We start from the raw sequence: 21,741 nt of genomic DNA, 5'->3' as shown, positions 1-21,741 counted from the left end.
CAAGAAACTGGTGACACAGGCGTCTCTGGGCTGGGCAAGTGGACGGCTGGGGTGGGTCATTTCACTGTACACTCTTCAGCGCCTTTTCAATTTTGAACCGTGTGAATATACGAGTTATTCAGAAAAACAAAATTAAAATGCCTAACATACTGAAGGGCTCCTTGTTCCTAACATTTCTGGCTTGGCTCCGTGTAACTGAGTTGCTGTGCTCTCTCCTGCAGCATATATCCCGCCTTACAGAACTCCATACGGCAAATGAAGTCCAGGCCCCGAGCCTCACAGAGATCCAGGCACCGAGCCTCACAGAGATCCAGGCCCTGTGCCTCACAGAGATCCAGGCCCTGTGCCTCACAGAGATCCAGGCACCAAGCCTCACAGGGATCCAGGCCCTGAGCCTCACAGGGATCCAGGCACCGAGCCTCACAGGGATCCAGGCACCGAGCCTCACAGGGATCCAGGCACCGAGCCTCACAGGGATCCAGGCACCGAGCCTCACAGGGATCCAGGCACCGAGCCTCACAGGGATCCAGGCCCTGAGCCTCACAGGGATCCAGGCCCTGTGCCTCACAGGGATCCAGGCCCTGTGCCTCACAGGGATCCAGGCACCGAGCCTCACAGGGATCCAGGCCCTGTGCCTCACAGAGATCCAGGCACCGAGCCTCACAGAGATCCAGGCACCGAGCCTCACAGGGATCCAGGCCCTGAGCCTCACAGAGATCCAGGCCCTGAGCCTCACAGAGATCCAGGCCCTGAGCCTCACAGAGATCCAGGCCCTGAGCCTCACAGGGATCCAGGCCCTGTGCCTCACAGGGATCCAGGCCCTGTGCCTCACAGAGATCAGGCCCTGAGCCTCACAGAGATCCAGGCACCGAGCCTCACAGGGATCCAGGCCCTGTGCCTCACAAGGATCCAGGCCCTGAGCCTCACAGAGATCCAGGCCCTGAGCCTTACAGAGATCCAGGCCCTGTGAAAGTCACTGACCAGACCGGTGGGGACTCTGGCCCGGCTGCCGGCTGTGTAAGGGGAGACGCCTCCCGGTGTCCGGGGCTGCACGCCCTCCCGCTGCCTCCAGGTGGCGCCACGAGGCCAGCCGCCCGGAGCTGATGCTGGTGGCCCGGGGAGCCTCACTTGGGGCTGGAGCTTGCTGACCAACAGGCAAAGGAACAGGCAGGTGCAAGTAAGTAACATAAAATAGAAACTAACTTTATTTCTCCGGAAGAAGCAGGTACCGAATGCTGGGGCAGGTACCGAATGCTGGGGCAGCAACTTTACCAACAGGCTGGTGGGAAAACGTGGAACCGCACGGGAAGTTGGGTGGAAGAGGAAGCACTGATGTCCCTCCAGGGCGGCTGCCCCTTGGTCTCCTTCCAGCCCTGGGGCCTTGGGCCCTGGTCCCCGCCAGAGAATGGTCTGGCGCCCTTTCTCTGCCTCCTGAGCCACCTCAGACTATTTCCAGGCACAAGATCCTGAGGCCAGCCAAGTCCCATTCAAGTCCATGGTGAGGCCACACGTCACATTCTGCCCGACACCCCAACTGCCTGCCAGGGGCCCCCTGGAAGAAGGCCCAGTCCCAGGAGGTCCTACCGGGTGCTGGTTCGCCTCTCTCTGTGGCCAACACATCCTGCCTGCCCAGGTCCAGTCAGGTTTCCTCCCCGTCTGGTCACCCAGGGCAGGGCCTGGGGGCACTACTCCAGCCACAGGCCCCACCCAGGACCCGGGCCAGAGGCAGGTCATACCCAGAGCCTGCTGGGGCAGCCCCCAGGCCTGTCTTCACCAGGCCCCTTCCTCATCTTGGCTGGGGCACCGAACCAAAGTCTGCAGGGACAGCGCTGGTGCGGGAGGGATGGGCAGGGCGGGGCTCCCAGCCTCCCGCAGCCTTGGCCTTGCTCCGTCCCCAGGAGCAACAGGGAGCAGCAGGTCCTCCAGGCCTGGATGGGAGCATCTCCCCACCCCTGGTGGATGGACAGGCCCAGGCGATTCCTTCAGCCAGGTCCTCTGGCTCTCCGGACACGTCTCAGCGCCTGCAGAATGGGAAACCACCAGCAGTTACACAGGTTACAGAGAGGTCAGCGGGGCGGGTACCGGGGGCCGCAGGAGTCGCTGCCTCCTGGTGCCCGGCAAGAACTGTGACATTTATCATCCTGGATGTCCTTTCTCTGTACGTTAATAACGATGAGTAAATGAACCAGCACTCCTGCGTATCAGAGAATCTGCGGACGACCGGTGCGAAAAAACCCAAGCCTGAGTGGATGCAAATTAGTAAGAACCACCCGAGACAGTATGAGACAGACGGGGGACCCGGGGTGCCTGCGTCCCGGGTGTAAATCAGACAGTATGGGACAGACGGGGACCCGGGGTGCCTGCGTCCCGGGTGTAAATCAGACAGTATGAGACAGACGGGGGACCCGGGGTGCCTGTGTCCTCGTGCCAGGCATGCTGTGCGTGATGTGACAGACACGCCCCCCATCCATCGCGCCAGTCCCGTCCACAGGGTGGGCACCATTTTTTTATTTTATTTTTTTGAGACGGAGTCTTGCTCTGTCGCCCAGGCTGAAGTGCTGTGGCGCGATCTCGGCTCACTGCAAGCTCTGGTTCCTGGGTTTACGCCATTCTCCTGCCTCAGCCTCCCCGAGTAGCTGGGACTACAGGCGCCCGCCACCACGCCCGGCTAGTTTTTTGTATTTTTAGTAGAGATGGGATTTCACCATGTTAGCCAGGATGGTCTCAATCTCCTGACCTCGTGAATCTGCCTGCCTCGGCCTCCGAAAGTGCTGGGATTACAGGCGTGAGCCACCGCGCCCAACCTAGGGTGGGCACTATTATCTACACATTTTACATATGGAGAAACTCAGCGTCACGCACAGGCCACATGGCTGGGACAAGGGCAGCAGGCCCTGACTGAGCTGCCGTCTCCAGGGCCTGGCCCCACCTCCTGCCATGATGCTGGCTCCACCCATCTGACCTCAGTTCACTGCTTTTTGCCTTGGCAGCACTCTCATATACATATTTACATAATGTATAAAGTATATTTATATATGTATATATTTTAAATGTCTATATTTTGTTACACTATAATATACACCTTTTACAGGAAAGACAATACATTTTCTTTTTAGTGAAAAAAAATTTTTTTTTTTTTTTTTGGAAACAAGAGTCTCGCTCTGTCGCCTAGGCTGGAGTGCAGTAGTGCCATCTCAGCTCACAGCAACCTCCGCCTCCGAGGTTCAAGCCATTCTCCTGCCTCAGCCTCCCGAGTAGCTGGGATTACAGGTGCCCGCCACCACACCCAGCTAAATTTTGTATTTTTAGTAGAGACGGGGGTCTCACCATGTTGGCCAGGCTGGTCTCGAAATCCTGACCTCAGGTGATCCTCCCTCCTTGGCCTCCCACAGTGCTGGGGATTACAGGCATGAGCCACGGTGCCCGGCCAACATTGAAATTTTAAATGTTACTTTAAACAGAAATACAGAAACACAGAGGTGAGACAGAGGTGTGTAAATCACGGGGCCCTAAAGCACCGTTCCCTGGAACCGCTCAGGGTCGCTGCAGGTGCTAGGGAAGCAAGGTCTCTTCAACTGGAGAGGCTCCAATTCCCTCTTGTACTCGTTTGAAAACCAAGTGGCTAAAATGTCCAAACACACACATTTAGGAGAAACGATTTCCTGAGCCCCGTGCGCGCCTCCCTCCCGCAGCTGGAGAGCCGTGTCTCCCTGGCCGGGAGTGGCCTGCGAGGTGCTGGGCTTCCTCCCAGCGTGGCAGGCTCCAGGACAACCCTCTTGGGGCACGGAGCGGGGCAGACTGTGGGGCTCACTCACTTGTGGTGGGCAGGGCCCCAGGAGCCCAGAAGGTGGCAGCCGGCCTGCTCCAGGTTCCAGCCGAACATCTCCAGCACTTTGTGGCACTCCCCTCTGGGCCGCAGACCCAGCCCGAAGAGCTGCTCCACCTGGGGGTAAGGGTGGTACCATGGACACGCGGACCCAGGGCACCAACTAGGGTGGGGAAGAGGAGAGTTGGAGCCAGGGGGCGGGGGGCTGGGGGCAGCAGAACCAGGCTTCAGGGTCCCTAAAAGCCAGAGCGAGCAAGAGGTGGCGGTACCTTCAGATACTGGGCAGCCCTCTGCACGCTCCAGCCGTGGCTCTGCAGGGCCGCCTGGCACTCCTCTGTGGTCACCCCATGCACCATGGCCTGCAGCTGGGCACACCCCCACCCCCGTCAGCACCACGAGGACCCACTGCTCCAGGCCCCTTGGGACCTGCCCCGCCTCACCCACAGCCAGGCTGGGGGCTCACCATCTGGATCTTATCTGCTGGCCGGCCCGCCTCTGGCCCGTCCCCAGGGCAGCCGCCCCTCTGTGGCAGCCGAGCAGTGGCCCTCGGAGCTGGTGGTCGGGCCCCTGGGTTGCTGTTGTTGGTGGAGAAGTTAGCCTTGGGGTCCGAGGCAGCCTGGGGCATCGGCCGCACGGTGGCCGTGGGGGCGGCGGGGGCCGGGGTGCTGGGTGGGGGCAGCAGCAGGGGCACAGGCAGGGGGGCCGGCTCCTCGGGGCTCTGGGCCTCACGCAGGAAGCGCTGGTAGCGCTCCAGGTAGGATGGCCGCTCAGGCAGCAAATAATAGTGGGTGCTGCTGACCTTCTTGCCATCCCGGACAATGGGCAGGATGCAGGGACCAGCCCGCGAGCCAGGCGCCTGGATCACCTGGGGGGTGGCGTACTTGGGGTCTGAGGCAAAGCTCTGGGTGGTGGGCATGGTCTTCCCAGGTGAGCTTGAGAGTCGGGGTGGCAGTGGGGAGCTACCAGGTGGTACCAGGGGGCTGGGTGTCCTCGAGCCTTGAGGGGACAGGGGCTCCCGCGGAGGTACCCGGGGAGGGGAGGCAGGTCCAGGCCACCGACCCGTCTCCTCCTCGCCCGAGGGGGCTGGAGACAGCTGGACGTGTGGGCGCGTGGGCCGAGGGGGGATGGGTACCCGGGGGGGCACCTGGGGCTTGTCGTCACCCCCTGGGCTGGGAGAGGGGGTCAGGGAGCCGGCCGGAACCTGCAGTTGCCTCATGCACTCCTGCTGTAGCGCCTGGAAGATCTCTGCGGTCTGTGCAGAGCTGGGCGGCTTGCCCCCACCCTGGGGCGGGAGGAACAGGTTGTCCTCCAGGGGAGGGGGCGGCCGCCCCTGCTCAGGCACAAAGGCGTAGTTGGTCTCGCCCTGGCTGGGCCCAGCAGGGACCCCCATGCCCACCAGGGTGCTGTTGATGGAGCAGACCTCAAAGTCATCCTCATCCTGGGCCACATCGTCATAGGCGGGCGGAGGGGGCAGCGGGCGGGCATCCCAGTCCACCACAGGCGTGGGGTGCAGGGGCCGGGGCAGTGCCCGTGTGGGGCTCTGAGGTGGGGTCTCGTCCAGCAGGGAGCAGGCGTCCATGGCCAGCTGCGTTAGGGAGGGCGCACAGGGCCGCAGGGCCGGGACCACGGGCTCCTCACCAAAGTCAATGAGCGTGACCTCGGCCCCGCTGCCTCGGCCGGCCTTGGTGCCCGGCACCCGCGCTGAGGGCTTCGCCAGCCACAGCCCTCGGGGCAGGCCTGGCTTCCGCAGGCCCAGCCTTTTGAAGTCGCTGGACAGGGGGTCCTGGTCCTCGCTCACAGGGTCATAGGCTGGTTCTGTGAGGAAAGGGAGACCCCGACAGGAAGGCAGTCAGGCCGGGTCAGGAGCACAGGGGAGGTGGCACATGGGAAAGAAAGCCGAGTGTCCCCCAGCGACCCTCCACTCCCAATTCCCCCCGAGGTCTGAGGTCAGCCATTGGCTGCCAGGTTCTCAGTGCACCTCCGACCCCTCGATCAGGAGGGCGGAACCTGCTCTGCCCAGCAGGCAGCCCCGTGTGGGCCCATGAGCCCCGCCTCCCTCCACCTGAGCTGGAGCAAACAACACTGGCTCCTGCCCATCGCTCCCTCCATCAGCACAAGACCCTGGCAGCTCTGCTCCCGGGCCCCAGCGCGTTAGTAAGCCCTCACCCCCGCCCCCACCACGGCACACCATTAGTGCAGGCACGGAGCCGCCTCCTGCCATCAGGGCCATAGGAACTATCCTTGGAGAGGACAGCGCTCCTGACCAACCGCCACGAAGCCCAGACAGTGCCCGCAGGTCTGAGAGGCAGTGAGGCCGAGGCGGAAGCCAGCGCCACACTCGTGCTCCAGAAGCCCAGGCAGGTCTGAGAGGAAGTGAAAGCCACAGCCTCACTCGTGCTCCAGAAGCCCAGGCAGGTCTGAGAGGGAGTGAGGCTGCGGCGGAAGCCAGCGCCACACTCGTGCTCCAGAAGCCCAGACTCTGGGGGGCAGGCCGGAGGAGGCAGGCATGCTAGGCCAGGCCAACCGCGGAAGCTCACAGCACACACCAGCCTCCCTGCCCACCCAGCTGCCCGGGCTCTGTACCTTCCAGGAGAGGAGTGAGAGAGAGGGGGCGGGGGCGGGGGCCGAGGCATCGGGAGCAGCCCCACTTACTCTGAGTGAAGAAGGCAGGCTGAGGTGGGCGAGGTGGAGGCTCCCCTGCAAGAAAGGCCATGCGGACAGGGGGAGAGGGACAGAACAGGACAGAGGACGAGGGAGGAAGACGGCCGGACGAGAGGGCAGAGTGTGGAGAGAGAGGAAGGGAGAGAAGTGAATGGGGGCGAGTGAATGTACAAGCCCCCAGCACACGGGAGGCCGCGGGCGGCAGGATGAGGAACATGGCAGTCTGGTATGACAGGCAGAGGACCAGGAGATGGAAGAGGCTCCAGGCAGAGCCGGAGCATGGCGGGGTTTTGGCTTGGGACAGGAGAGCAGGATTAGGGGGAAGTGAGGAAAGCCAGGATCTGAGCTCGGCCGTGGAAGGAGGGAGGAGGGACGCCGGGGCGGACGGGGCTGCTGCAGACCCAGCCTGAGGAGGCCCACCTCGGCGGAAACAGCTGCCTGTCTTCCACCCCACACCCAGCCAGAGCCAGGGACACAGCTGTCCCGCCTGCTGCCCTGACCCCACTGTCCCCAGAGCCAGAGGAGCAGGCTCAGGGTGGCCTGTGAACACAGTGCTCCTTCCTGAGCAGCCAATGAATCAGGGACACCAAGGAGCAGAGGGGATCTTACTTTTCACCCCTCCTAGATGCTGGGGGGGCCGGGAGGTGCTCAGCTCCACGCTCAGCAGGTCGGGGGGGTCCATGGGGTTTCCCAGATACAGTCTGTGGGGGAGAGAGCCAGGTCAGGAGAGCAGGGGAAGCATGTGGAGGGACGGCAGAATCTTATCGGAACCCCTTCCTCCTGGAGGAAACCGGGTGTAGTCTTAGGTCTAGAGCGAGGCCTCCCGCCTCCCAGTCCACAGATCCTGACCACTCATCTCAGATGGAACCAGAGGAGACACACCAGGGTGTCCTGGAGAGAGGACAGAAAAAGGACATCTGACCCCAGGATGGAAAGCCTAGGACTTCAGGGGCTCCAGCTGCACCCTACGAGGGCAGAGGTGGTCCTCCACAACCCCCAGGCCCCTAGCCCACACCAGGCAGCCGCAGGAGGGCACACACTTCTGTCCTGCAGGCCACGATGGGGGGCCTGAGAACAAGGCATCCAGCTATGGTGCCCGGCCAGGGTGGCCAGGAGGTGCGGGAGAGGCTGGGCCACCTGTCCTGCTGCGGATCCACCCTCCGTCCCTGCACCAACTGTCAGTATCTAAGACTTAGTCACTGGGGCTGATTAAAGCCCGGAGGAATGGGGCTGGGCTGGCCACGGCGTGCCAGGAGTGGGGCAGAGGGCACCACCCTCTCCCGGAGGTGTCTGCAACCTTTCACCCCAAGCCTCAGGCCCTTGCTGGGTTTTTTAGGCAAAACGCATGGGCTGAGCCCTGTGAGCCTGGTGTTCTGGTGTGTGGGGTCCGGTGGCCGGAGGCCCCTGCTTTCCATGCCTCTCAGGACAGACCAGAGTATCAGAAGTCAGCAGGAGAAGGGCTGCAGAGGCCAGGGACCTGGAATCCCCCTGTGGCCAGCAGAGAAGCTTGGAGGCCTGGCGGAAGCAGCTTCCAGGGCCTCCCTGGGGTGTAGCATCCCGAAGTGGCCAATTCTGTGCGTCCTTCCCAGATGCCCCTCAGTGGCCTTATCCTCTTACACAGGAGGCAGCGCCCCTCCCGGGTATGGAGTGAGCTCTGTACCGTGCGGTGGGGAGGCGGACCTGCCACCTAACGTTCCCTCTGCAGTCCCCAAGGTCCCCAGTCCTGCTGTGGTTCTGGGAAGCAGGCTCACTCCCATGTGCACCTGCACACATCCCCAGGGCCCGAGCCAGTGGGCTCACGTCTCCAGGACTCTGGCACCACCGGCAGGAGAAGGAAAACCACTGCTCGCGTGCAGGGGTCACAGGGGGTCACAGGGGGGTCATGGGAAAAGCTCTGCCCCTCAGCAGCTTCCACCGGGTTCCTCCCAAGTCCATTTTCCTAAGACCCGGGTCCCAAGAGGGGTTACAGCTGTGGCTCCGGAGACCTTTCCACCAAACAGGAGTCCATCCTCAGAAGCTCCTGACCCTACTTTCATCTGTGATGGGCAGGAAAGCTTCTCTCAGGACCCCTGCCTCTGAGCAGCACGTTCTAATTCAGAGTGCATTTACAGCCCTCCCCTCATCGGGGGGTGGACCCATTTCACAGATGAAGTCAGTCTCGGAGTTAGGAGATCGGCCCCTGAAGCTTGAAAACGGCAGGGAAAGCACGTTCCCCGGGAGAATCCCCATCAGGCTGGGCTTTCTAGGGTTCCACAGCTTCCCGAGAGTAAGGCCGGGGTGAGGAGGGGAGGGTCGCGGGTTGCGGGCTGAAGCCCAAGCGAAAGGTGAAGAACAGGTTCAGCCTATGCGTGCCGTGCTGAGGGCCCTGGAGTCCCGAGCGGGGCACCCATCCCCGCCCGGTACTCACTCGTCGATCCTGTCTGGGAAGCCCCAGCAGTGGCGAGGGTCACTGTCGCCATGCCCCGTGTGGATGAAGCTGTTCTGCAGGGGCTGGCTGATGTCCTGGGCTGACAGGCCGGCCACGGAGGTCACCACGTTGCGAGGGAAGGGTCCCACACACAGCGTCCGCGTGTTCTGGCCACGCCACCAGTAGTTCTCGGCCCTGCCCGACAGAGATGGCACAGTGAACTCGAGGCGTGGTGGGCGGCCCCGGCACCGGGACTCTCCTCACACCCTGGCCACTGTGGCAGAACGACAATGGGGCTCAGGCCTCAGGACCAGACTGTCTGCCACCGGCCCTCCTCCCCCACAGCCCCTGTGACCCACCATGCCCTGCACAGGGCTGTTTGCACACGGCCTTACCCTCAACTCTCTAGGTGGGTCAGGCAGCTTTCCCTACAGTTTGCAAATAAGGAGGCACGCTGGAGGCTGCTGCAGCAGGCACTTTCCCCACGGTTGGCAAATAAGGAGGCACGCTGCTGCAGCAGGCAACATGACCTGTCTACGGTTACCAGAAAGATCCCGGGACCCAAACCCAGCTTCCAGGTCTGCGGGACCAGTGCCCCAACCACAGCTCCTCCTCGCTCCCTAGTCAGTCCCCTGGCAAGGCCGGGCCCCAGTCCTCTTCTGGCCACTGGCTTTCACTCCTCGGCTGGGTTCCAGGAGTTCTGAGAGGTGTGGGGGTGTCGGGACACCGAAGGCCTTGCACTAGGCTGGGGGCCAGGCCTCCAACTACAACCTGCCTCCTGCATGCAGACCCGTGAGAGTCTAGAAGCACTCCGGGCAACTCAAGGCCTTCTCCCCACCACTTCACATGCTTCCGGCAGTTTCTATCACCTCCTGGCAGGCCTGCAGGAGCCTCCCCGTCTCCTCAGGAGGGGCTCTACTTGTGTCTTAAAACAAGAAGTCCAAAAGGGAACTCAGTACTCACACAGTGACCAGACAGGGGGGCTACCAGTGCCCTCTGACCTCAGTCCCCCTCTGACCTCAGTCCCCCTCTGACCTCAGTCCCCCCTGACCTCAGTCCCCCCCGACCTCAGTCCCCCCCTGACCTCAGCCTCCCCCTGACCTCAGTCCCCCACTGACCTCAGTCCCCCCCGACCTCAGTCCCCCTCGACCTCAGTCCCCTCTGACCTCAGTCTCCCATGACCTCAGTCCCCCTCTGACCTCAGTCCCCTCTGACTTCAGTCCCCTCTGACCTCAGACACGAAACCTCTGCTGCTACAGCCTAAGCCGGGGCAGGGGCTGGGGCCGGGGCTGGGGTAGGGAAGGCACGCCAGGAAGCACAGGGCTTCCACGAGACACTCCTGACACCCGAAGGCTGTGACAGGCTGTGAGGCTCCCGCCTCCGTGCTGGACTTGCTCATAAGTGATGCGCTGGGCAGAGTCTGCGCAGGCGGAGGCGGTGACAGTCCCGTGCTGCTGGGGTGGACACGTGTGGCACCACACTGCACACCCTCCCCACCAACCCCCGCGTCACCTGTCCCAGGGCCAAAGCCTGAGGAAGGGCTCCTCTGAAACACAGGCCCGGGAGAGAGGACGGAGAAGGCAGCGACGCGTGGGCACCCAGACCCACAGCCTTGTGAGGTGACCAGGCCTGGCTGGAACGGCTCAACTCCGGGAACAGCCCATCCCAGAGACCAAAGTCAAACCTAAGAGCACCACAGTCCGCGGGGGGGTAGGAGGTGAGGGGAGGCGGGGGCCCAGGGAAGCTCGTGGAGGCTGGGGGTACATGGAGGGGCGGGAGGGGGGTGCATGGAGGGGCGGGAGGGGGTGCGCGTGGAGGAGTTGGGGGGAGGCATAGGGAGGTTGGGAGCCTGGGGGGGCGCGTGGAGGCGCAGGGGGGGCACGTGGAGGCGGGGAGTACATGGAGGCACGGGAGGGGGCGCAGGGAGGCAGAGGGCTCGGGGGGCGGCGCGTGGTGGGGGCGCAGGGAGGTTGGGGGTCTGGGGGGGTACGGGAAGGCATATGGAGGCGCGAGGTGGGGAGGCGCAGGGAGGTTGGGGGCCGGGGGGGCGGGTGCGGAGAGGCACGTGGAGGCGCGGGGGGCGGCGCGTGGTGGAGGCACAGGGAGGTTGAGGGTCTAGGGGGGCGCGGGGAGGCGCGGGGGGCGGGTGCGTGGAGGGGGGCGAGTGGAGGCGCAATGGGGAGGCTCAGGGAGGTTGGGGGCCCGGGGGGAAGCGGGGAGGCACGTGGAGGTGCGGGGGGCGGCGCGTGGAGGGGGGCGCCTGGAGGCACGGTGGGGGAGGCGCAGGGAGGTTGGGGGCCTGGGGGTGCGTGGGGAGGCGCGGGGAGGTGCAGACAGGGCGGGGGGGCGCGGGGAGGCAGGAGGCTCCCCCTGCCCAGCCTCCCATACACAGGGCCACTGGCCCGGCCCCACCGCACACAGCCACCCTGTGATTCCCACCCTGCCTGCAGGGTGGGAAGGAAGGAGAGAGGACAACACCCGGGAAGGGACAAGTCCCATCCGAAAAATAGGGCTACTGGAAGGAGCAGCGCCACGGCTCCCCAGCACAGGCACACGCAGCCTCCCGCGGCCGCCCGCAGGGGAGGAACCCCGGCACCAGCCCAGCTGCGGCTCTCCTGCTACACCCACGGGCTCCCTGGTGGCGGCCCCGGGCCAGACGCTGAACTGCTGGACTCTGGTCTCCACCTCTTCAGGGGCGCCCCTTCACCAGGTGAGAATGCAGCTGAGGCGGAGACCTCGCTCAGAGCAGCAAGACTGGTGCCCAAGGCAGGAGGCCACTCCCTCTGGCCTTTCCCTTCCACCAGCACTGCCCAGCTCCTGGCACACACGCCTCCTCTGGGACCCACTTGTGCGAGGGAAAGGAGACACCAAGCCCACCTCCCTTAGCGCAGGCGTGGCCGAGGCAAGAGCCCCCACGGCTGCTGGGAGTCCTGACCACTCCAGAAAACACGCTTGCTCCTGGGGGAAGGAGAGTAAGAGGGCAGAGAATGTGTGCAAGAAACACCCCTCAGGGTCACACCCAAGCACATTCCCAGGAAGCTTCTCCCCCAAGAGGACCAGTGTCGCTTCTCACAGCCCACACACACCCGTGTGAGGCTCATTGTGGCCGAAGCACCAGCAGCCCAGAGGGGACTGAGGCCAGCCCTTCCCTCCAGGCCCACCCTGCCCGCGCCCTCTCTCTCCCGCCACCAACAGGCCAGAGTCCCTGGGCCATGGGAGGGCCAGGGCTGCCACCAGGCGTGACTGAAGCAGGGGCAGGTGCGGACTTCCCGGGGAAGCAGGCAAAGGGCCCAACACCTCCAGCGTGAACCTTCTACCTCCTGCTGCCCCTGGGCCTCTGGTCAGCGTCTCTGGTGTAGACAAGATGGAAAACAGAGGCCGGGCGCTGAGAACTGCCTAAGGCTACCCCAGCTCTGGAAATCTCAGCACCGTGTTCCCGTCCTGGCCAGAGGTAGTCCAGAAATGGCTCAACCAATGCCGGACATTCTGTTCACAACGCCCGCCCGCTCTTCTCTCTGGGGGTCCCAGGCGTCCAGGCCTGGAGGGATAACCAGGATGCCTGGCTCCCACCCCCAACAGGAAGCCGAGGCTCCAGGGCCAGACCAGGCCAAGGACCCACAACGGATTCCAACAGCCGCTCTGTATGCGGAACAGAAGTGCTGCCAGCCATCCCTTCCTCCAAATGAGCCCCCAGGAAAGACCAGTCATCAACTGTGTCTCCAAATCTAGACAGAGCACGAAACACCTAGGTGTCTTCCCTCTGCCCACAGCCTAGTACCCTGAGAAGGACTGAGACTAGACTCAGAGCTGGGGCAGGTGGCCTCCCCGACTCCACACCAGGAAACAAACGCTGGACACAGCAAGCGGGAAGTCACTGCGAAGAGAAGGCCAGGCTAGGAGGGAGGCCCAAACACAGAGACCCACATGTGCAAAGCCAGGCCCAAAGACAGACAGAGCATCTGCCCGGAGACATGGAGACGGAGGCAGCCACACAAACATGGAGATATTCCGGGACTGAGAAAACAAGAGGCAGAGTCAAGCTCTGCCACCACTGACACCCAGGCCCACTCCCAAGCCTCACCGGCTGCCGTGGCCTCCTGCCCCTCACCTCCCACCTCCTGAGCAGCTTCAGGCACGGAGGGCAGGTGCTGTGGTCCAAGCCAGGGCTGGTGGCCCTGGGGAAGGAGCCCCCAGCAGCAGCCACAGGGAACCAGCAGCTGGGGCTAACAGGAGCCTTCAACGGAAGGGCAGGGCAGGGCGCACCCACAATCGTCCCGGGAGCAGCCGCTCCCGGCCCCTCCCACTGCCCGCCTTGCCCCGTCAGTGACCTAAAGCACCAGATCCAGAGACACACGCCCCAAACACAGGCCACTCCGAGTCACCCCTGGGGACACTGGCAGGCACACAGGCTCCTGCTGAGAGCAAGGGAAGCGGGCGGTAAAGATCTGGGGCTCCGGCGGCAGCACAAGAGGGGCCAGGCCAACGGTTCTCCGGCTCGTGGAGGTAGACATGGACGTGGGGCTGAACTTTGGGCTGGAGGCCCTGCCAGGTACCTCCAGGGGACCCCCACACTTAATCTTCCTATTTCCAGAATGCTCCCCGGAGCGCCACGCTTGCAATCCCATCCCTGACCCCTCCACTCCAAACCTGCAGACTGTGTGCCTCCTGTCGCCAAGCCTCTCTTTCTAGAACCTTCTGCTTTCTTCCCCAGAATAACACCCCCAACCACAGGCCCTGCAGTCTCAGTATGTCATTCCTATTCCCGGACCCTGGGCCCAAAGGTGAAGGAGCCAGGCCTGGGAAGGCTCGGGGTGTCGGGGCCACAGTGGTGCAGGTCACACTCCACGCAGCCCCCCCAGGTCTCCTCCCTATGCCCCCAAGAGGCACAGGATTGCGCCGAAGGCTGCAGACCCCTAAAACCTGCAGTGTAGGTGGAAGAGGCTTCCTGGGAAGCAGCCCCACCCCCTCCTTGCCTGGCCTGAGTCACAGGAGCTGAGAGCACAGGGAATTTCCTCCACTTCACGCTTCTTCCTGGTCCTCAATACTCCCCGCTGCCTCAAAGGCACCTCACACCTGCCCTGCCCCCACCAGTTCCTCAGACGCCCTGGGGATCAGCTAGCAGAAGGCAGGGTCAGCAGTGGGTGGGGCCTCAGGGCAGGCCCTAGAACTGCGGGGCTCGGGTGGAAGACAGGGGCTCTGCAGAGGCTGTGGCAGGAGGGTTAGGTACAGAGAGGGTCTCCCCAAGGGGAGATGGGAAGAGAAGCCCAGAGGCTGGAGGCAGGCCTGGGAGCGTGTAGTGGGCTCAGCAGGAAGGATGGAAAGCTGGCAAGAGAGCAGGCTGGGCTGCTTCAGCTACTGAAAGGCACCCAGGTGGAAGGCTGAGGCCCTGTGCCAGGGAGGAGCAGAGGAGGAAGCACGGGAGTCCAGAGCTCTGCTGCGACCCAGGCCAGGCCAGGCCACTCCCTACCCCTCCATAAAGGCAGCCTGGCCCAACCACAGAGCCAGGGCTGGAGCCCAGTGGGAAAGGGTGGTGGAGAGAAGCTGCGCAAAGAAAGGCACTAGGGAGACGGAGGCAGGCCTGTCCTCCCCTCACACTGCAGGGTTCAGGCCCAACCACCAGCCTGTGTGTGGCCAAGGGAATCTTGGAGGCCAAAGAGATCTGTCCACAGGCCCCTCTGACCTGTGCCCTTCAAGCGATCCCAGGGCGGGCCCAGCCCTGCACTCCCTACCTTCCCTCGATGACGGTGATGACGTCATTCATCTGGATGTGCAGTTTGTCTGGCTCCTCAAAGTCCTGAAGGGCCCGCATGTCCGTGGGCTGGGCCTGGGGGAAGAGAAAGGTCATTGCCAGCTCTGGGACTGACGCCTGGGTAGCCCCTCCGCTTGGACACCCCAGCTCTCCTGGGCTGACCTGTCCCTCACCTCCAGCAGGAAGTCCCGCAGGGCCACAAATGTAGGTCTGTCCTCCGGCTTGTGAGCCCAGCACTGGACCATGACGTTGTAGATGTCCTGGGGGCAGTCCTCAGGCCGGGGCAGCCGCTCCCCCTCCTTGTCGATCTTATGCAGGATCTGAAGGTGAGGAGGTGCAGAGTTTGAAGACAAACAGAGCACCCAGCCCTTCACTTCCCGCCTTCCCTCCGGCCTATCCACAGCTGCAGCAGCTGCTGCCGTGCCTGGCCTCCACAGAAGGGATCTGCCTGCCCGGGAGGGGCCCTCTCCAGAGCCCTAGACCCTTCTTCCCAGGTCTGGGGCCTCGGAGCGAGTGGATGTGGCAAGGGCTAGAAGAGGAGGGCAGGCCCCAGCTTTTCCCTCCCCGTCTCTTTGCTGGGCTCTCCCTGACGCCATACAGATACGGGGCGTGGAGGAGGGAGTCCGTGGGTGAGAGGCAGTTCCAGCAGGGCCAGGCTGCAAGCTGGGAATGGAATTCACCCCACCAGCCCTATGGGGGCCCATCTCCCAGCCCCCACCTGACTGCCATTGAGGCCGATCCAGGGCTCCTGGCCATAGGTGAACATTTCCCACAGCGTCACCCCAAACATCCAGGTGTCGCTGGCATGGGAGAAGGTGCGTGTCTTCAGGCTCTCCGGGGCACACCTGGCAGAGGCAGGGGTCAAAGAGAAGCCTCTCAAACACCCTACTTGCGTCCGCCCTGGGGACTTAAAACACTCATTCAGCGAACACTTGTTGTGACCCCGTGCCACGTTCAACAGTGGGTCTTGGGGGCGCCGTGTGAAGGGGCAGGACTCCTTGACTACACGGTGCACAGACTTGGGGAAAATCATCTAAGCCCAGGTCTCTTCCTCACTGCAGCCTGGCGTGGGAAGAGGAGGGGAAGTTTCCCAGCCAGAGAAGCAGGGAAATGAAGGAGGTCAGAGGCTCTAGGATGGGGCAGGCAGAGAAGATCACTGGCTGTTTTCGGACTGTGGTGGGAGGATGACAATTCCCAGATCTGGGGCGGGATCCTGGGATTTGGGTCCTTCGGCAGGAAGGAGTGGGTGGGAAATTCAGATAGGGCCTGGGGAAGAACCAAAATGGGTAGAAACAGTCATACTGGCTTCACCCAAATACATTTGATCTGGGCAGCCCCCGGGTGAGGGGGAAGCGCCACTGTGGTGAGGTTAGACACGGACATCCCGGCATGGGCTGAGGTGCAGAGAGGAGGGTGGCACCTAGACAGGGAACCAGAGCGAGCCCTGCCCCTCAAAGGGGATGGGGCCAGGAAAGTCTCTCGAGATCTCTAAGGCTCATTATCCTCATCGGTGAAAAGAGAACAATAACCCGCCCCCTTCATCGTGTTGTTTAAAGGCAACTGTATTAATACATTACCACGCAAACCAGGATGCCTGAATACAAAAGAGGCTGCTATAAATTACTGCAGGACGACAGGCATAATCTAAGACCTATGCTCACCCTAGGGGTAAAGCCAGCTGCTCCTTAAGATGACCATGCGTTCCGGATCATCAGGGTTGCCCACAGTCACCGCTCGGGCAAGCCGAACTGGGATAACCCTTCCCACCTCAAAGCAGGCAGATCACAGTCCTTTGGGTGCTTCTCGCACCAGAGGACCACAATGGTCTCAGCAGAGGATAAGCCCACAGAGGGGCCAGGGCAAGTACCACCCCCAGGGCACAGGTGAGCAGCCCTGGCCCATCTACAGGGCCTGCTGTGGCCTGGGCCTATCTACCGCTAGCTCTACCTACAACATGCTTACCAACGAGTCTGTCCCTGGCAAACTTCCCCTGACATTTCAGGAAGCCTTTGAACACCCTACCGAGCAATGCCCCTTGGGTGAGGCCACGGCATTTATCCCTGTTAACACCCCACCCAGCAATGCCCCTTGGTGAGGCCACGGCACCTATCCCTGTAACACCCCACCCGGCAATGCCCCTTGGTGAGGACACAGCATCTATCCCTGTGCTTTCCAGCACCCAGATCCTGGCATGCGGGCCCTCAAGAATTCCTAGATGGATGGTGAGTGAATGGGTGCAAAGGAGGGCACCCCAGGCTTAGAACAGACAAGGACAGGCCCAAGCAAAACCAGGGGCTGTGGTGGGTCAAGAAAGCCCCAGAACTTTGAGGCCGGGGTCTGCAGGGACTCTGTGAGCTGGCAGCACCTGCCCCTCACCAGGCGAAGGGCACCTTGCGATGTTCCTGCATGACGTAATGGTCGTCATTCTGAGGTAGTGCTCGCATCAGCCCAAAGTCCCCGATCTTGACCAGGTCGCGAGTAGCCAACAGTAGATTGCGGGCAGCCAGGTCACGGTGAATAAAGCGCTTGGACTCCAGGTAGCCCATGCCCTCAGCCACCTGCACAGCGTAGCGACTCAGAGTCCCCAGGAGGAAGTGGCCCTGGTGCTTACGTAGCCGGTCCAACAACGATCCCAGAGGTGCCAGCTCTGTCACCTGAGGCCACGGAGGAGGCAGGAGGAATGAGCTGGAGGACCCCGCCCCTTCTCAGCAGCCCACACTGGGCCCCCGGCCCCCTTCCTGAAGGCTTTCCCGAACCAGGCTGCACACTCCTTCCTGGCCTGCTGTCTGGGGACCTCTAGGAGTCCTGCAGTTTCTCAGGCCTCTCCCTCGAGCCAATGTAGGAAACTGATACCCAGAGAGAAGGAGCTCAAAGAGGCAATGGCTAGAAATTCCAAAACTTGGCCAGGCCTGGTGGCTCACGCCTGTAATCCCAGCAGTTTGGGAGGCTGAGGCGGGTGGATCATTTGAGGTCAGGAGTTTGAGACCAGCCTGGCCAACATGGTGAAACGCCCTTCTCTACTAAAAATACAAAAATTAGCTGGGCGTAGTAGCGCACAGCTGTACTCCCAGCTACTCGGGAGGCTGAGGCAGGAAAATCGCTTGAACCCAGGAGGCGGAGGCTGCAGTGAGCCGAGATCGTGCCAGTGCACTCCAGCCTGGGCGACAAAGCGAGACTCTGTCTCAAAATAAACAAATAAATAAAACATAAATTCCCCAAATTAAACTCAATAGCCAGCCCCTCCCATGGGAGTAACTCTCTGACACTGAGCACCAGCAAATCCAGAGGCAGACCCGGACCCGACTGCAGCAGACACAGCCCGGACCAGGCTGGGCCCTTGTGAACCCCTTTACTCCATCAGGTGGGGGGACCAAAGTAGGATCTAGGGCGCCTCTGACCTCAGGACGGAGAGAGTAACTGCACCACACGTCTGGGACCACAGCCCTCTCCCTGGCCACCCACTCCTGCCCACAGCACTCACCATCTTCATGGGCGGCGTGAGCACCACCCCATACAGGCGGATGAGGTTTCGGTGGTCGAGCGAGTGCATGGCGTTGACCTCCCGGATGAAGTCATCCATGGCTTCTGGCTGGCTCAGGACGTCGGGCTTCAGGCACTTCACAGCCACACTCACCTGTCCACAGCGGGATGTGCAAGGACTCAGGACCTGCCAGGTCCCGGACACACGGAGCCAACCTGCTCCACCCTCCAACTCGGCTCAACGATCCCCGCCTCCGAGCTGCTCATCTGGGTGGGTAAGCACGCCACCAGTGCCTGGGCTTACATGCTCTACAGGAGGCCTGGCTGCAGAAGGGCAGAGGGCTGGCCCTCAGGAGCCATCGTCGGCCATGCCTCCCCTTCCTGGGGGAATGCTGGGCTTAAATACCAACCAAAAAGTAAGAGATAACCAGTATGATGAGAGAATATTCAAATGTTATAAAATGGATTTTTTTTTGAGATGCAAGCTGGAGTGCAGTGACACGATCTCAGCTCACTGCAACCTCCACCTCCCGAGTTCAAGTGATTCTCCTGCCTCAGCCTCCTACGTAGCTGGGATTACAGGCAGGCACCACCATGCCTGGCCAATTTTGTATTTTTAGTAGAGACAGGGTTTCTCCATGTTGCTCAGGCTGGTCATAAAATGGAATATTAAAAGTTCTTTTGCTGTAGAAGGAAAATGCTTTAAATGTAATGCCAAAAACATATATGTGGAGCTAGAAGTCGGCACAGCGGCTTCCCCGGAGAAGGGCGCAGGCGCACTGAGTGGACAGCGGCTTCCCCGGGAGAAGGGCGCAGGCGCACTGAGTGGACAGGGCATGAGGAGCCCTCTGAGGTGCCGGGAATGCACCGGACGTGACCTGGGCAGTAAGAACATGGCTTCTGCACAGGAAACAGTCACACCAGAACTGTATGCTGTGGTGCACACATGTTATCCCTGAGGGAAAAATGTTAAATGCAATGCCAGGAAGAACAAGATTTTAAAAGCTGTATCCAGAATTTGTATCTTAACTAAATCCGACACAATACCTAAAGTAGGAGGAAGAGGCAGAAATGCCAACTCTGCTTCCTCTTAGTGGTGGGATTATAGGCGATTTTTTTTTCTTGTTTTTCAAGCAGTTTCCAAACTTTTATAATAAGTAAATTACTTTTATAGTTGAAATAATAAATGTGCTTAGCTAAACCTGAGCATGGGCTGGGCGTGGTGGCTCACACCTGTAATCCTAGCACTTCGGGAGGCTAAGGTGGGCAGATCACCTGAGGTCAGAAGTTCAAGACCATCCTGGCCAACATGGTGAAACCCTATCTCTACTAAAAAGACAAAAACTAGCTGGGGCGTGGTGGCGCACACCTGTAATCCCAGCTACTCAGGAGGCTGAGGCAAGAGGATCGCTTGAACCCAAAAGGCAGAGGTTGCAGGGAGCCGAGATCGTGCCCATTACACTCCAGCCTGGGCAACAGAAAGAGACTCCGTCTCAAAAAAATAAATAAAACCCCAAAAATCCTGTTGTGACGCGTCCCCAGTCCCATTCACATCCCAGTTGGGGGCAGAAGAGCCACTCCCAGCCTTGGGTCCCACGCCTCTGCTGGCCGGCAGGACACAGAGCTCACCGTCTTCCCTGAGGGCGCGTCCCACTCGCCCCTGCGCACCACGCCAAAGGAGCCATCGCCCAGCTTCTCCAGGAGGCGCAGGTCCTTCTCCCCAATGAGGCAGGTGAGGCTCTGCAGGGGCCCCTCCCCTGCTGGGCCCCCAGGGGCAGGCGAGGTCTTCCGGAAGGTGCTCTGAGAGTGATGAGGGGGGAACTCAGCCTCCAGTCGCTTTCCACTGAACACCTGTTTGAGGGCAGCCGGGGGCCAGATGGAATCCAACACCCAGGGTCAGTCACTCAGTCCCACCCTGCTGGGTCCACCTGGAGATCCCCTGGCTCGGCTTCCAGATAAGTCCTGGCTTTGCCAAACTGCCAGTGGGGCAGCCTGGCTGGAGGGCTGCACTCCGTCCAGGCACACCCCAAATACAGAACTCAAAGCCTGACGCTGGCCTCAAGGTGGGTGCCAGAAAAAGACCAACAGGCATCAGCCTGTGGCTGCAGTGGCCCCACACCCAGCTGTGCGGACAGGGAGAGTCCAAAGCCCTCCCAGCACTGCCCACCCAAGGTCTGAGTCTCCTCCTAGTCCTGCCCCACCCTCCCTTCCTGCACCCGCCGCCCAGCAGACTCCAGCCCTAACTCATGTAGATGGTGCAGGAGCCACAGGGGCCTCCACAAACACCTCCTTGTCCATTTTTAGCCCTGGCCCCTTCTCTGGCCTGACCATTTGGTGCTGTCTGTCTCCACCCTCACTAGGGAGTCGGCTGCCCTTCATCCTGCCCAGGGGAGAGGATAATTTTAGTCTGAGGTTGAACCGTGAGTGTGTGTGTGGTTCAGATGAAGCTAGTCCTTACTGGGGAGGGGCCTGGGAAGACAGCTGGGTTTCTGGAGGGGCGACTAGAGCTGAGGGCTGAGACAGAAGGAAGAGTGGAGGAGACTCTGAGGCCAGACTGGACAGGGAGGGAGCCAAAGGTCAAGGGACAGAAGAAAGGAGGCCACGAGGGTCAAAGCTGGCCACATCGGTCTGACTTGGCAGCCTCCACTGAGGCACCCACAGCCTAGGCTCCAGGCTGCAGATTCTTGCCAGTTTGGGTCTCACATCCCCAAAGCTGGTAGAGTCTTATCCATTCAGGCTAGGGTGCCTCAAATCTGAGGGCCTCTTCTGGCCTCTGTTGCTTCCTCACAGTAACTAGAATTCCTTATGTTTGCAAGCAATGTTCAGGTTACAAGACCCTTCACAGTCATTATCTCTGGTGCCTCCCACAGCCCTGGGATATGAGCTGGGCAGTGGGCCCGGCATCATTTCACTGAAGACACGACGAAAGACGACAGTCGGGAGGCCACTGACTGCCCAGGGACCTATCAAGAGCCAGTGGCAGATCCAAGACCCCTAAATCTCAGCACCCCTAAATCTCGGCAAACCACGCTGCTCTCTTCTCCGACCTCCACCAGCCTGACACTACTCATCCTTCCCTAAAACCTGGGCAAAGGACCAGGACAGTGTTCCCAGAAAAAGCCACAGGGTCCCAAGAGACAGCCCCTTTGCCGGATTGCAGCCAGGAAAATCTCTGCTGCCCAATCCCACTCCAGCTGTTCGGCCCTGCCCACCCCCCACCCCAGCCCTGAGGCCAGAAGTGGGGAGGAAAGGCCACGGCTGGCTCACTTCCTCTCTCATTGTCTTCCAGACAATGGGCAGAGTTCCACTGAGTCAGACCAGGGACTCACTACACCACAGACCCAAATTAGGACAAGGTGTGGGGAGAGGTGGGGACAGGCTGTGGGGAAGGAAGCTGTCAGCAGGGACAGATGACCAGAGAAACACAGAGATTACAGAGGGTCGGGGAGGAGGGAAGCCAAGTGAAGATGTTCTGGGTCCAGACAGGTCCACCGCCCCACGCTGGACACTGGCCCCAACGCTCAGACACAGCAGGGCTAAGTTAAGGCACACACTTGTCAGTGAGCTCCTGTTCCAGGCGCTGAGAGGGGCTGTGAAGGCCTCACCACACACAGGCTG

General features: G+C 61.4%; 1 protein-coding gene across 4 annotated transcripts in view; it reads right to left on the bottom strand.

Moving 5' to 3' along the window:
- Window positions 1–1,182: 1,182 nt before the first annotated feature.
- TNK2 (tyrosine kinase non receptor 2) overlaps window positions 1,183–21,741 on the bottom strand; it is a 43,903-nt gene continuing 23,344 nt past the window's right edge. The window contains exons 4-16 of one of the 4 annotated variants that reach the window (XM_025376916.1): window positions 19,753–19,974; window positions 18,125–18,277; window positions 17,020–17,297; window positions 15,362–15,488; window positions 14,817–14,963; window positions 14,624–14,718; window positions 8,895–9,089; window positions 7,097–7,188; window positions 6,479–6,523; window positions 4,290–5,641; window positions 4,096–4,191; window positions 3,816–3,943; window positions 1,183–2,021 (exon numbers count right to left, since the gene is read on the bottom strand). In XM_025376916.1, coding sequence (XP_025232701.1) covers window positions 2,015–2,021; window positions 3,816–3,943; window positions 4,096–4,191; window positions 4,290–5,641; window positions 6,479–6,523; window positions 7,097–7,188; window positions 8,895–9,089; window positions 14,624–14,718; window positions 14,817–14,963; window positions 15,362–15,488; window positions 17,020–17,297; window positions 18,125–18,277; window positions 19,753–19,974 — 2,937 coding nt within the window. In that variant the 3' untranslated portion in view covers window positions 1,183–2,014. The remainder of the gene's footprint in view (window positions 2,022–3,815; window positions 3,944–4,095; window positions 4,192–4,289; window positions 5,642–6,478; window positions 6,524–7,096; window positions 7,189–8,894; window positions 9,090–14,623; window positions 14,719–14,816; window positions 14,964–15,361; window positions 15,489–17,019; window positions 17,298–18,124; window positions 18,278–19,752; window positions 19,975–21,741) is intronic. The other 3 variants (XM_025376920.1, XM_025376917.1, XM_025376918.1) reach the window with 3 other exon arrangements.

The sequence above is a fragment of the Theropithecus gelada genome, chromosome 2, assembly GCF_003255815.1.
Source record: "Theropithecus gelada isolate Dixy chromosome 2, Tgel_1.0, whole genome shotgun sequence".
NCBI lineage: Eukaryota > Metazoa > Chordata > Mammalia > Primates > Cercopithecidae > Theropithecus > Theropithecus gelada.
Note: the sequence above shows the minus strand (reverse complement) of the source record. Positions and strands in the feature narration are given on the sequence as shown.